This window comes from Saccopteryx bilineata, chromosome 1 (assembly GCF_036850765.1).
Source record: "Saccopteryx bilineata isolate mSacBil1 chromosome 1, mSacBil1_pri_phased_curated, whole genome shotgun sequence".
Taxonomy (NCBI): Eukaryota; Metazoa; Chordata; class Mammalia; order Chiroptera; family Emballonuridae; genus Saccopteryx; species Saccopteryx bilineata.
In genome coordinates, this window is record NC_089490.1 from 146,470,825 (window position 1) to 146,485,214 (window position 14,390).

The 14,390-nt window shown below is 41.1% G+C and overlaps 1 protein-coding gene across 1 annotated transcript in view; it reads right to left on the bottom strand.

Moving 5' to 3' along the window:
• Positions 1-741: 741 nt before the first annotated feature.
• Positions 742-14,390, bottom strand: part of LOC136333100 (zinc finger protein 709-like) — a 39,712-nt gene continuing 26,063 nt past the window's right edge. Inside the window, 4 exon segments of the mRNA XM_066272059.1 lie at positions 742-2,980; positions 2,983-4,202; positions 5,575-5,635; positions 5,852-5,978. Coding sequence (XP_066128156.1) covers positions 2,796-2,980; positions 2,983-4,202; positions 5,575-5,635; positions 5,852-5,978 — 1,593 coding nt within the window. The 3' untranslated portion in view covers positions 742-2,795.

Genomic DNA, 14,390 nt, shown 5'->3' on the forward strand with positions numbered 1-14,390 from the left:
AAACAAACCAAGCAACCTACCAAGGAAGTATTTCTGAAAATGACACCTTTTTTCTTTTTTGAAGTGAAGTGAGAAGCAGGGAGGCAGAGAGACAGACTCCTGCATACATCCCGACCAGGATCCACCTGGCGAGCCCCCTATGGTGTGATGCTCTGCCCATATGGGGCCACTGCTCCATCACTTGGCAACCAAGCCATCTTAGCACCTGAGGCAAGGCCATAGAGCCATCCTCAGTGCCCGGATCCTACTTGCTCGAATCATTTGAGCAATGGCTGAGGAAGAAGGAAGAGGAGAGAGAAAAGCAGGAGGGGAGAAAGGGTGGAGAAGCAGATGGTCACTTCTCCTGTGTGCCCTGACCAGGAATCAAACCCAGGACTTCCACATACCGGGCTGACACTCCACCACTGAGCCAAATGGACAGGGCCGACGCCTTTTTTCAAGAAAAGCCTCAGGAAAGGCCTTCAAGGGGTGTTTTAGAGGACATGGTTATCATGGGAGGTGACAGCTCCATATGTCATCACTGCCCCTGAAGACCTCCCAGTGAGATAGGTGGAGGTGCAAGACAGTGATACTGACAATCCTGGCCCTGTGCAGCCCTCATGTGCTTAGTGTTTAACAAAATAAAAAAAAGCTGAAAAGTTAGGATATAAAGAAAGAAAATATTTTTGTATAGCTGTACAATGTGTGTTTTAAGTTAAATGTTATAAGTAAAAAATTAAAAAATTAAAGTTTAAAAAAGTTAAAAATTAAAGGAAGCAAATTTATTGAAGATAAAAATTTTAAATAAACTTAGTGTCCACCTTAGTGTACAGTATCACAAAAGCTACAGTTGTGTGCAGTAATGGCCTAGGTCTTCACATTCACTCAGCACTCACTGCTTCCGCCACAGCCACTCCCAGTCCTGCAAGCTCCGTTCGTGATGTGCCCAATAAGGTGCACTAGTTTTTTTCAATACATGGCTTTTGTTGTATCTTTAAAGTATCACAAGAAAGTCTGAGGAATCACCTGGCATCTTGCTGTTTCTGTAGCTGGACAACCTAGATCTCACTCATCAGCCTGCTGAGTTCCTTTTTCAGAAACATAGATGCTATCCCAAAATGTTCTGATATCCTTGTTTTTAACTGTTGTGGCTTGCTGAATCAAAGCAGCTGAATTTGATACAAGTTTAACATCATTTCCTCCAAAAATAAAGTCATCTTTCTGGGCCTGCGATACTAAACAGCACTCCAAGCACAAAAGTCGGGTTTGGTTTCCTGGTAAACACAGAGGGCTGACAAAAGAACCCACCCTGCTGTGTCTTGGACGTGCATCTTCAGAAGACATCTGTGGAAATCTACACCTCTCCAAAACGGAAACCAAACGCTGGTGGTGGTTTTGAGGATAGTCTTGGCTGGAAGTGCATAGAATCACGAAAATGGGCTGGAAACAGTGTCCTCAAATCTTGTATATCTCTCTCTCCCTGTGTGGTGGCTTCAAAATCTGACTGATGCCTTCTTCCCTGTCCCCTTCCTTCCAAACGCCTGCAAGGGAGGCGAGTTATGGATTCCAACGTGGACCACAGAGGGCGTGACCTCAGGAGAATCTAGTTCCTAACACTGCCCTCAGGGGAACGGTCTCCAGCTCTAGATTCCGTTGCTCTATCACAGGTCCCTCTACTTAAATCAACATCTACTCAGCAAATAACAGTCAAAAAAGAAAAAAGAAAGGCACAAATATAAAAATGTAATTCACATAAAAATATTTTTTCATACACTTGCCATACAAAAACAATTACAACTGTTCATATATATGGAAAAAGGCTCTTATACCTGTCACCTAAAAAAGAAGCTTTGTCAATACAAATGGTAAAATAATGAGCTAGAGATATCCTGAACTGTCACAAGGCCGGCAGGAAAATCCCGACAAATACCACACTGTCATGTTTCAACGGTCTCTTAACACAAAACAAAACATTAAAAAAAAATTTTAATAAATAAAAAATTAAATTAAACCTAATTGCATTTTAGAAATGCACTTCAACTTACCCATGGATCCAACAGCCTTCAAAATAAAAAGAGAAAATACTAACTGTTTTAAGAAAAAAGCACTCCCTATTGACCTTAGGTACTATTTGGAAGATGACTCACGGAATGACCTCACCACCATATTCATTTCTGAAAGCCATTAGTAGAAGTCCACATTGCAATGATTAAATTAAAAAAGAGGCTTGATAAACAGTGTATTTGCAACTTTATTAACAATTCTCTCACACTGCAAGTTTTCTGAAACATTATAGATGGATTAATTTCTATCAAGCTTTCTCATGTTACTTCCATTTAGATTTCTTTTTAGTGGGAGTCCACTTGTGTAAAGATGTGGACCAAACTGATGTTTTTCTCACACAGCTTACTTTCAAGAAATTTTACACAGTAAGTCCCTCCATGCCCATGGAGGGAACTGGAAGGACTGGAGTCTCTCCACATTTCTTACATCTATATGGTGTCTCTCTGTTGTGCACTCTAGTATCTTCAAACACATGTGTGACAAAGGCTTCAGCACAACGTGTGCCTTCACAGTTTTTCTCTCCAGTGAGCTCTTTTGTGTATTTCAAAACTGAAAGGAGAAATAAAAGCTCTATCATGGTGCTTACTTCATCGAGTCCCTCTCATCTGTAATTTCTCTCATTCCTTCAAAAGCTTTGATTACATCTTAGGCTTTTACAACTTCTACATTCATAGGGCTTCTCTCATAGATGAGTAACTTTGTGTGTTTCTAAGGAATTGTAATCTCTGTAGGCTTTACCACACTACTTACGTTCATAGTGCCTTTGATATAACGTCTTTCATATTTTTGTAAGGAACTAGAACACCAGTAAACTTTACTAGATTTTTCATATCCATAGGGTTTCTTTTCTCTCCAGTGTGCAGTTTCATGTGTACTTTTAAAGTCTGGTTTTGGGAGAAAGCTCTCCCACATTCCTTGCATTCAGAGGGTTTCTCTCAGTATGAGTTCTTTCATGTAACTGAAAGGAAGAGTAATAAATGTAGGCTTTCCCACACTGTTTACATATGTAGGGTTTCTCTCCAGTGTGGATCCTTTCATGTACCCGAAATGAACTGGGAGAAATAAATGCTTTCTCACATTCCTTACATTTATAAGGTCCTTCTCCAGTATGAGTTTTTTCATGTTTTCGAAGAGATGTGGAACTACTGAGGGCTTTCCCACATTGCTTACATTCATACCGTTTCTCTCCTGTGTGAGTCCTCTCATGTGTTTGAAAAGTACCTTTGTATCTAAAGGTTTTCCCACACTGTTTACACTCATAGGGTTTCTCTCCAGTGTGCAGTCTCATGTGAACTTTTAAGGTTTGCTTATGGGAGAAGGCTTTCCCACATTCCTTACATGCATAAGGTTTCTCCCCAGTGTGAGTTCTCTCATGACTTCGATAGGAACTGGAACAACTGAGGGCTTTCCCACACTGCTTACATTCATAGGGTTTCTCTCCTGTGTGGATCCTTTCATGTGCCCGGAATGAACTGGGAAAAATAAATGCTTTCTCACATTCCTTACATTTATAAGGTCCTTCTCCAGTGTGAGTGGTCATGTGTACTCGGAGGCATGACAGATCACCAAAGGCTTTCTCACACTCCTTACATTCATAAGGTTTTTCTCCAGTATGAGTTCTTTCATGTTTTTGCAGAGAACTGGGACTACTGAGGGTTTTCCCACATTGCTTACATTCATACCGTTTCTCTCCTGTGTGAGTCCTCTCATGTGTTTGAAAAGTACATTTATAGCTAAAGGCTTTTCCACAGTGTTTACATTGATAGGGCTTCTCTCCAGTGTGAGTCCGTTCATGTCTGTGAACAGACTGGCGATATCTAAAGGATTTCCCACATTCCTTACATTTATAGGAATTCTCTAAGCCGTGATTTCTGTCATGCTTATCCAAAAACTGGAGATAAATGAAGGCTCTATCACAGTCCCTAAATTTATAAGGCTTCTTTCTGTATTTATGATACTCATAGGCTTTGTGTCCAGAGTGACATTTGATGTGCACATTAAGAGATGAACGATGCATGAAGACTTTCCCACACACACTACACTCATGTGGTTTCACTCCAGTGGTTTTCTTCTTTAGATTCATATTTGAAATAAGACTGAGGTTTTCTCCATGTTGACGAGCCTCTTTACTTTCACAGAGTCTCTCTACCATATGACTTCTGTAAAGAATAAGAAGTACAGTATTAATTATCTTATTAACAATTTTATATTAATTAGAAGGGTATTTAAACTGCCGTTTCATAATTTATATCAAAAGTGTACATTTAGGCCTAATCTGTGGTGGCGCAATGGGTAAAGCATCAACCTGGAACGCTGAGGTCACCGGTTCAAAACCCCGGGCTTGCCTAGTCAAGGCACATTCGGGAGTTGATGCTTTCTGCTCCTCCTCCTTTTTCTCTCTCTCTCTATCTCCTCTCTCTAAAATGAATAAAATCTAAAAAAAAAAGTTGAAAAAGAGTATACATTTTCTGCCTTGTCTGGATTATCTAAAGTTAAATATAAGGACTGTTCTGCGTCTGACCAGGTGGTGGCACAGGGGATAGAACATTTGCCTCGGATGCTGAGGACCCACTCAGGTTCGAACCCCAAGGTCGCAGGCTTGAGCACGGGCTCATCAGCTTGAGCGCGGGATCACAGGCATGACCCCATGGTAGCTGGCTTGGAGCCCAAGGTCACTGGCTTGAGTCCAAGGTTGCTGGCTTGAGCAAGGGGTCAATCTCTCTGGGAGCCCCTTGGTCAAGGAACATATGAAAAAGCAGTCAGTGAACAACTAAAATGCTGCAATAAAGAATTGATGCCTCTCGGCCCTGGCCGGTTGGCTCAGCGGTAGAGCGTCGGCCTAGCGTGCGGAGGACCCGGGTTCGATTCCCGGCCAGGGCACACAGGAGAAGCGCCCATTTGCTTCTCCACCCCTCCGCCGCGCTTTCCCTCTCTGTCTCTCTCTTCCCCTCCCGCAGCCAAGGCTCCATTGGAGCAAACATGGCCCGGGCGCTGGGGATGGCTCTGTGGCCTCTGCCCCAGGCGCTAGAGTGGCTCTGGTCGCAACATGGCGACGCCCAGGATGGGCAGAGCATCGCCCCCTGGTGGGCAGAGCGTCGCCCCTGGTGGGCGTGCCAGGTGGATCCCAGTCGGGCGCATGCGGGAGTCTGTCTGACTGTCTCTCCCTGCTTCCAGCTTCAGAAAAAATGAAAAAAAAAAAAAAAAAAAAAGAATTGATGCCTCTCATCTCTCTCCCTTCCTGTCTGTCTGCCTCTCTCTCCCTTGCAAAAAAAAAAAAAGCAAGTTCTGCAAGAGGACTTTACCCTTCCATTATCAAAACAGTAACAGTCATATGTAAAATTTATTGATAGTGTTTTGAAGATACTATTTTGACAATGACGATCTAATATTACATATAATCAAGTATTTGGGGTAAAATAAAGTTTTTAATAATACCTAAATTTGAAGCAAAGGTAGTTTGTTTCCTTTTTAAGTTTTATAATGTAACAGGATCCCCACATGAGCTGTTGCTTTTTGTTGAGTGAGACTCACCTTCGTTTTCTCCCATTGTTTCTGTACTGATATTCAATGTCATGATCTTCCCATTTTTTCCCTTCAATGTAGACCGAAAAAAAAAGACCCCAAAATATTAGAAATTAGAGAAAATTATTAGATTCTAGTTTCATTTTTAGCTGTACCAATACCTGGTTTATTTACGAATGTCCTACTCTACCACAATCCAAATCTTGGATTGTGATAAGGAAAACGCTGATAAGCAAGAAAGACTTGTTCTCTAATTGACAGAGTGAAGGTAATGTGTGATCCTTACCTACTGAGGCCAGGTTCCTGAAGGTTTCCCGCATCACATCTCTGTAGAGTTTCTTCTGTGCAGGATCCAGTAAGGCCCACTCCTCTGGACTGAAGGTCACAAATACATCTTCAATGGCCACTGAGTCCTAAAACGTCCCAATAGGTGTACAGTAGGATGAGTGAGACTGACAGCACTGGACACCCAGCCTCCATCTATATAAAAGTCACATATGATTCTGTCATCTCCAAATATTTATTCTACAACTGATCGTCATAAACTCACTCCCCACCCACACTTACTACCCCAAAATTAACAGCATCATGGACATGGAAATTGTTTATACATTTTTACTGTGACCACATTATATCTTATTGTTCTCTCATTGCAGAGCCCACAGAATGTTGGGAAATAATAGAATACTATACATATGAAACAAATATTAAGACCTTCAATACCTTGTGAGAAAACCTCTTTCATCTCCTTTGTTATTACCCATCATATACAGCCCTCCATGAGGGGGGAATCAAATCAATATAATATTTAATCAACAAAAGCAGAATGAAGAACTAACTGCCTTTTCTCCCGTTCCCACTACTGCACATGAGAGTCTAGAAAAGCTGTTGAAATCCAACTTTTAAGGTCCTGCTGGATTCTTGTCCCTAAAATCCTCCAGGCCTTTAGTAGTCAATGCAGTGGGCAGAATATGAAAATACTCTTGCCAGGACATATTGTTTTTAATTTGTGTAACATTTATCATTGATTGTTCTTCCCTTCTATCACTGATTTGACGCTAGAAAGTTAATTAAAACAGAGTTCAGGCACTAGGAAAAAGGCACCAAAAATTAGACTGCAAAATCCGTATAGAATACTCCGTGCCTCAGGGCTGCTTGCAGCCAATCACCGGCAGATGCGGCACACACAGTAACAATACGCCAGAAGCGCTCTTTACGGCAGGAATGAAGGAACAGGTTGAGAGTTGCCAATTGCAATTGTGTTCATTGAAATCCACAACGGTTTGAAGGCAAATCTGCCCATGAATACAACACACATGATGGACTCAAAAGTGCTTTTCTCCAAAACACCATAAAATCTCCATTTTTAAATTGCAGAAGAAAGTGTTTCTCGACCAGCAACCCTGGAAGCTGCACTCCCAAGTTCTCTAATTCCCAGCTCCCACGTGGAGTAAGGCAGCATTGTTATCTCAAGCCCTGAACCTATGTCCAATCCCTGAGCTGCTGACCGCACACGGCCAGGACGGTAGGAAGGGTTTGTTACGTCGGTAAGGGTGGGGAGAGCACGGCAGGCCGCTCCAGCAGGCAGGAAATGGCTTGAGAGCAAGAAGAGATGCCTGGACTTTTTGTATAATTGAAGTCAGGGGGTGGGTTAGAGCTCTGGGTCACACACACGAGCAGGATCTTAGAGGACTGAATCTCCTGACACCTTTAAAGGAAGGAGCACCAAGGCCCTCATCACACTGTGTAAATGTGGGTCAAAGCGGAATGAGGAGGGATGAAACTGGAAAGCTGTCATCTGTCAATCATTGACAACTGAGCAGAGAATTCGGGTTTCTAGTCTGGTTCTTGGAAATCGTCATTCCCAAATCCATAGAAAAAAACAAAAAACAAACAAACCCTGAAATAACTCTTCTTAGATCCATCAGAGCATTGAGATCACAGGCAAACCACTCTCTCTACTACTAAGATAAAAATTAAAATGGCATTTAAAACTACTCCTTAAATTTTCTGTCCTTAACAAGGTCTGTACTGGAAAAAGTCTTTTTCACCAGAGGCTAATGAAAGGACAAAATAGAACAAGAGAGAAAACAATATCCTTGAACTATAGAGCAATGATGGAAGATTGAAATACACATAGTGGGAACACTTGAAGGAAAAGAAAGACAGAAAGGAACAGAAGTAACTGACATACGAGTTGCTGCGGTCTTCCAAACAGTAATCATGGATGGCAAACTATAGATCCAAGTAGCCCAGAGACCTCTAAACATTAAAGACAATGCACACCAAGTATATAACATTCAAACTAGGAAAAAAAGAATGAGAGACTTAAAAAAGACAGAGGGAAAATACACCTTAGTTATATTTTTTAAATATTTAATTTAAATAATATTTCTTTCCCAAAACCATGCAAGCAATCAGAGTAGAGTGAAATATTTAAAGTTTTAAAATAAAAAACCACACTCCTTATTTTTAACCAAAAACTGGTCCTTTGAAACAATTAATTTAGATAACTAGGAAAGAGGAAAGACAGAAAATACATATTACTATCAGATTTTTTTTTTTGTATTTTTCTGAAGTTGGAAATGGGGAGGCAGTCAGACTGACTCCCGCATGTGCCCGACCAGGATCCACCCGGCACGCCCACCAGGGGGCGATGCTCTGCCCATCTGGGGCGTCGCTCTGTTGCAACCAGAGCCATTCTAGCGCCTGAGGCAGAGGCCACAGAGTCATCCTCAGTGCCTGGGCCAACTTTGCTCCAGTGGAGCCTTGGCTGCGGGAGGGGAAGAGAGAGACAGAGAGGAAGGAGAGGAAGAGGGATGGAGAAGCAGATAGGTGCTTCTCCGGTGTGCCCTGGCCAGGAATCGAACCCAGGACTCCTGCACGCCAGGCCGACACTCTACCACTGAGCCAACTGGCCAGGGCCTACTATTAGATTTAATAGGAAGGGAAAGGACATGAAAAAAGTTTTGAATCCACCCAACATCCATTTTTAATAACAAACCAAGAATAGAAGAGTGCTGTTTCTTCTTCAGAAAGAACATCTACAAAACACCTGAAGCTCATATCGTACTTAATTGTGAGAAACTAGATGCTGTTCTGGTAAGATTAGGAACAGGGCAAGGAGGTTTCCTCTCACTAATTCAATTTGACACTGCAGTGGAAGCCTTACCTATATAAAAAGAAAAGCTTAAGAAAGAAATGGTACACGGACTAGGAAGCAATAAGTAACTCTCTTTGTTCCATATTACATGACTATCTATGTAAATATTCTGAAAGAACAGAGATAACACCTGAAATTTAAAATAATATAGCAAAGTTTAAGGATATACTTTAATTTAGCAAAGTTTAAGGATACACTAGTCTAGTGGTCAGCAAACCACGGCTCGTGAGCCACATGTGGCTCTTTGGCCCCTTGAGTGTGGCTCTTCCACAAAATACCACATGCAGGCACTACCTCGATAAGGAATGTACCTATCTGTATAGTTTAAGTTTAAAAAATTTGGTTCTCAAAAGAAATTTCAATCGTTGTACTATTGATATTTGGCTCTGTTGACTAATGAGTTTGCCGACCACTGCCCTAGTTAACTGTTTTCCTACAAACCCACACAAAAATAGTGAACTGATAGTTAACAATGGACTAAATGGAAGAATAAAGTCTTTTAAATAAATAGTGCTGGAAAGAATGGATATCCACATACAAACACAAAAACACACACAAAAGGAAGATAAATGCAGACTTTAATTTTTTTACAAAAATTAACTCAAAATATAGATCTAAATGTAAAATGCAAAAGTGAAAAACTCCTAGAAGATAGCATAGGAGAAAATATAAGTAATGTTGTCTTCAATGAATTTTTAGATGAGACACTAAAAAAATCCATAAAGAAAAAAAATGTTTCACTTCATTAAAATAAAAAACTCATGCTCTGCAAAAATGCTAAGAGAATGAAAAGAAAATAAACAGTCACAACCTAGGAGAAAATGTTTTATAAAAACTGACAAGTGACTACTATCCAAAAAATAAAAAAAACCTCTTCAGGTCCAGCAATAAGACAAAACATTTAAATAAAAATGAGCACAAGACCCAAAGAAAAGTGCAGATCAAAGTACTCATCAAAGAAAAGTACAGATAGGAAAGAAGCAATATGAAAACATGTTCAACATATGTTTTTGGGATATCACAAATAAAACAATGAGATGTTACCACATACTTATTAAATGCTCAGAACACCAAATACTGGTGCCAGTGTGAAGCCGCAGGTCATCCTCATGCAATGCTGGTAGGAACGGAATTGGGCATGCCTACATTAGAGACAGGAACATTGTCAAAACTAAATGTACTCTTACTACATACAGTAAGATCTGGGAATCACATCTCCAGGTATTGACCTAAATGAGTTGAAATCTTATATTCACACAGAAGCCTACACAAGAATGTTTGTAAGTGCTTTATTAATAATTAGCAAGGGTTAGAGTTAAGCAAAATGTCCATCAAGAAGCAAAGAATCAGCCTGACCAAGCAATGGCACAGTAGATAGAGCGTTGCCCTGGGATACTGAGGACACAGGTTTGAAACCCCAAGGTCACTGGCTTGAGCATGGGCTCATCCAGCTTGAGCATGGGCTCACCAGCTTGAGCACAACAGGGTCACTGGTTTGAGCATGGGATCAGAAACATGACCCCATGGTCGCTGGCTTGAGTACAAAGGTCAGTGGCTTGAGCCCAAGGTCGCTGGCTTGAGGGTCATTGGCTCAGCTAGCGCCCATGGTCAAGGCACATATGAGAAAGCAATCAACGAGCAACTAAGGTGCCACAATGAAGAACTGATGCTTCTCATCTCTCTCCCTTCCTATCTGTCCCTGTCTGTCTGTCTGTCTGTCTCTCTCTCTCTTGCTTAAAAAAAATCAGTCGTAAGTCCATATGATGAAATACCATTCAGTGAAAATGAAATTAAACCATGAAAACACATAGAAGAATCTTAAAAGTACTTTGCAAAGTGAAAGAAGCCATTCTAACAAGGCTACACACTGTATGATTCTAAGTATTTTACAACAAAAGCATAATAAAGCAATAAAAAGATCCCTGGTTTTGAAAGACTTGAGGTTGGACGGAGGGATGAATCGATAGGTGAGCACAAGGGATCTTCAGGGAAGTAAAACTATAGAATACAGAAATGAAAAATAAATGTCATTAAACATCTGCCAAAACCCACAGATCCCATAACAAGAGTCAATACTAATGTAAAAAGTTCATTTTAATGCGTAAGTATTGGCTGAGCAACTGTTACAAATATACCAGTCACACAAGATGTACAACACAAGTTGTGCAAACTGTGTGGATACACAGGTGATGTGATGTGATGTGGGAACTCTCTGTACTTTCTGATCACCTTTTCTGTAAACCTAAAATTGCTCTTTAAAAAAAAAAAGATGCCTGACCAAGCAGTGGCGTAGATAAAGAGTCAGCCTGGAATGCTGAGGACCCAGGTTTGAGACCCCATGGTCGCTAGCTTAAGCACAGCTCACCAGCTTGAGCATGGGATCATAGACATGACCCCATGGTCGCTGGCAAGAGCCCAAAGTCACTGGCTTCAGCAAGGGGTCACTGGCTCAGCTGGAGGCCCTCATCAAGGTACTATCAGAAAGCAATCAATGAACAATTAAGGTGCCTCAACCTTAGTTGATGCTTCTCATATCTCTCCCTTCCTATCTCTCGCCTCTTTCTCTATTAAAAAAAAAAAAAAAAATGAAGACAGAATCATTACAACTCACCCCCGATGACTGACATGAATGAAACAGGTCATATATCATTTAACTGATCAGAACTTAACTTCAGTAAGCCAATATGATGCTCTATAGCAGTGGTAGTCAACCTGATCCCTACTGCCCACTAGTGGGCATTCCAGCTTTCATGGTGGGCAGTAGCGGAGCAACCAAAGTATAAATGAAAAGATAGATTTAACTATAGTAAGTTGTTATAAAGATTTATTCTGCCAAACTTAGCGAAAATCCTACATAAGGTACTTGGTAACTAATTATTATTATATGCTTTAACTTGCTATAACTCTGCTTTATAAATTTTATAAAGTAAAGTTACTTCCCTACTTTATAAATCACCATTACTGTGGAACCGGTGGGCGGTTAGAAAATTTTACTACTAACAAATATAAAAGTGGGCAGTAGGTATAAAAAGGTTGACTACCCCTGCTCTATAGTCTGAGACCAATAAGGGAGATGAGACGCCCACAGAAAGCCTTATTGGAGTGTAGTTCTTGTGTATTCTGAGAATGCCATTGTTACTATCAGTAGAGTCTAGAACTCCCATGGATGAGGAGTGTCCTGGTGAGACCTTGTACTGTGGACTTAGTACATGTACAGACAAGTTTTACCTAGATTTATATTTTGGGTATCTGAATTAAGAGATTCCTAAAGTTCTTTTACTACAAAGGGCAATTCGTAAACAACTGTCCAGTAGTCTGTGGATACATGTAGATGGGGCCACTTTTGGGCCAGTAGTAAGAAGACTGCCTGATGTTTGGTGAGTTGTTTGACCCTGGAGCTGGGTCCTTTATCAGGACTGTCCAAATTAAGAGATGAAGATCAGCAACTCTCCACATAGCTTCAACAGGCAAGCATGTGTGATATTGTCCTTAAAGTCTGTTAGTGACCTCCTAGGGCTGTACATTCAGTTAATTCCAAGAAACTCCTGAGGAAACTCTCCATTTAGGAGGATGGTGACTTTTTCCAACATCATAACATCTTTCAATAGACTGAAAAGAAAAGAGGCCATCATCCTGCAGGTGGCGTAAGCTACAGGGCCAAGAGTTGGCTCCATCATGTCACATGGACATACCAGTAGGTATCCTTACCTGATGAGATGTTGTTTCCCAGGCCAAAGATAATAATCATCTCAGCCAAGGGTCACATGCTCAGTGTTTAAGAGTGTGTTTATTTTCAAGAGATCCCAGTACATGATGATAACTGCAGTTCCTATGGCAGACAGTGTGGGGACTAGGGCAAGTTCTTGCATTAGAAGCCTATGGACAACTTAAGACCTTCATGTGTAACTCCAGGAGGCATGAGAGGTGAACAAAGCCTCTACAGTGAAGGTGACTCCAGGCACTAATAGGAATACCCGTTGTATGGCAATTTAAACAGTCTGGAGCCTTCTGTGGAAGGGGTGCCCTCAAGGTGGGCCAATTTGTCAGTCACTGCATACAGGGAATATCAAGTAAATTTGTAAACAAGGAACACATTGCCTCCCCAACGCCAAAGGAATCGGACAGATGCTGTGGGTGCTGAGGGACTGTTGCTATTTTTTCACTGTCCAAAAGCAGCAATCATCTGAGAGAACTTAAACTTAACCAAGGTAATAAGTACTTCCACAGGTAATGTGGGGATCAATGGCCCATCCACTGTTTGCAAACTCTTTTTCACAATATTTGTATGTTCTGCATGAAGGTAAAGCAAATGTCCTCAAAGGAGGATATCATGTCATACCTGTGCCCCTGGAGCAAAGTGGATACAGGTGCTGAGACTGCGAGCAGTGGTAATGGTGCTGAAGTTCCCTGAGGGTAACCAGGTAAAGGGGTATCATGTCCCCTCAAAGGTCAAGGCCAAGTGTAGCTGAGAGTCTATTAAAATAAGCATGGAACAGAACACACATACTTAAACCTATGAAAACAATATGTTCCAGTTGCTGAGTGAATAGTGCCAATAATTTCCATACCTCCTCTTTCAGGCTCTGGCTGGTTGGCTCAGCAGTGGAGCATCAGCCCGGTGTGTGGATGTTCCAGGTTCGATTCCCAGTCAGGGTACAAAGAAGAAGCATCCATCTGTTTCTCCACCCCTCACCCTCTCGCTTCTCTCTCTCCCCACACCTCTCTCCTCCCTCCGTCATAAGCTCAATTGGAGCAAGTTGGCTCCAGGCACTGAGGATGGCTTCATGGCCTTCACCTCAGGTTCTAAGAAGAGATCAGTTGCTGAACAACAGAGCAACTGCCCAGATGGGCAGAGCATAGCCCCCTACTGGGTTTGCTGGGTGGATCCTGGCTGGGACGCATGTGGGAGTCTCTGCCTCCCCTCCTCTCATTGAAAAAAAGAAAAAAAAAGAAAGATAATTTCCACAATGTCGGGGACTGGGAATAGGGTTTTATTTGCTGCTTTATTGCTCAAGGTTGCCATAACCCACTGTGGGACATCATTCAGTCTTTCCAGATTCAAGAACAGACCAAATAAGGCTTCTAAAAGAAGCATATTGGGGATAAATACTTTGTCCTAAATAGATTTCTTATACGGGTTTTCAATGATTTAATTTACACAGAGCCATACTAACTTATTTAACTTGAAGGAGGGGGTGTCTGTGGAACCTTACCACTCATCAAAAAAGTAAACATGGGTAAGAAAAATACGTGTTTGCAATGGCTTGTTCTTATATTAAAAAAATACTAACAGGAAGCTCAATAAATGATCAAACTAATCATTCTGTCAAGCCAATTTGGAGTAACAATTTAATTTATGAATCATGACTTCAGAGCTTTCCTGCTCACCAAGGAATATTTTAGACAATGGCTGATATGACTATGAAAAATTTAGGAAAAGCAAAAGTTTTGCTGGTTAAGGCAAAATATACATATTTGTCCTCCGTGTTATATTCCAAAATTCCCCTAAAATGACAAGGGATCCCTTAAATTTAGAGGGATCCCCAGGTATATCTGTAAGTTGACACCTATTTTAACTACCTGAAGTTTTGTGAATTAGTGCATGAGAAATGTTAATTTTTTTTTTTTTTTTTTCATTTTTCTGAAGCTGGAAACAGGGAGA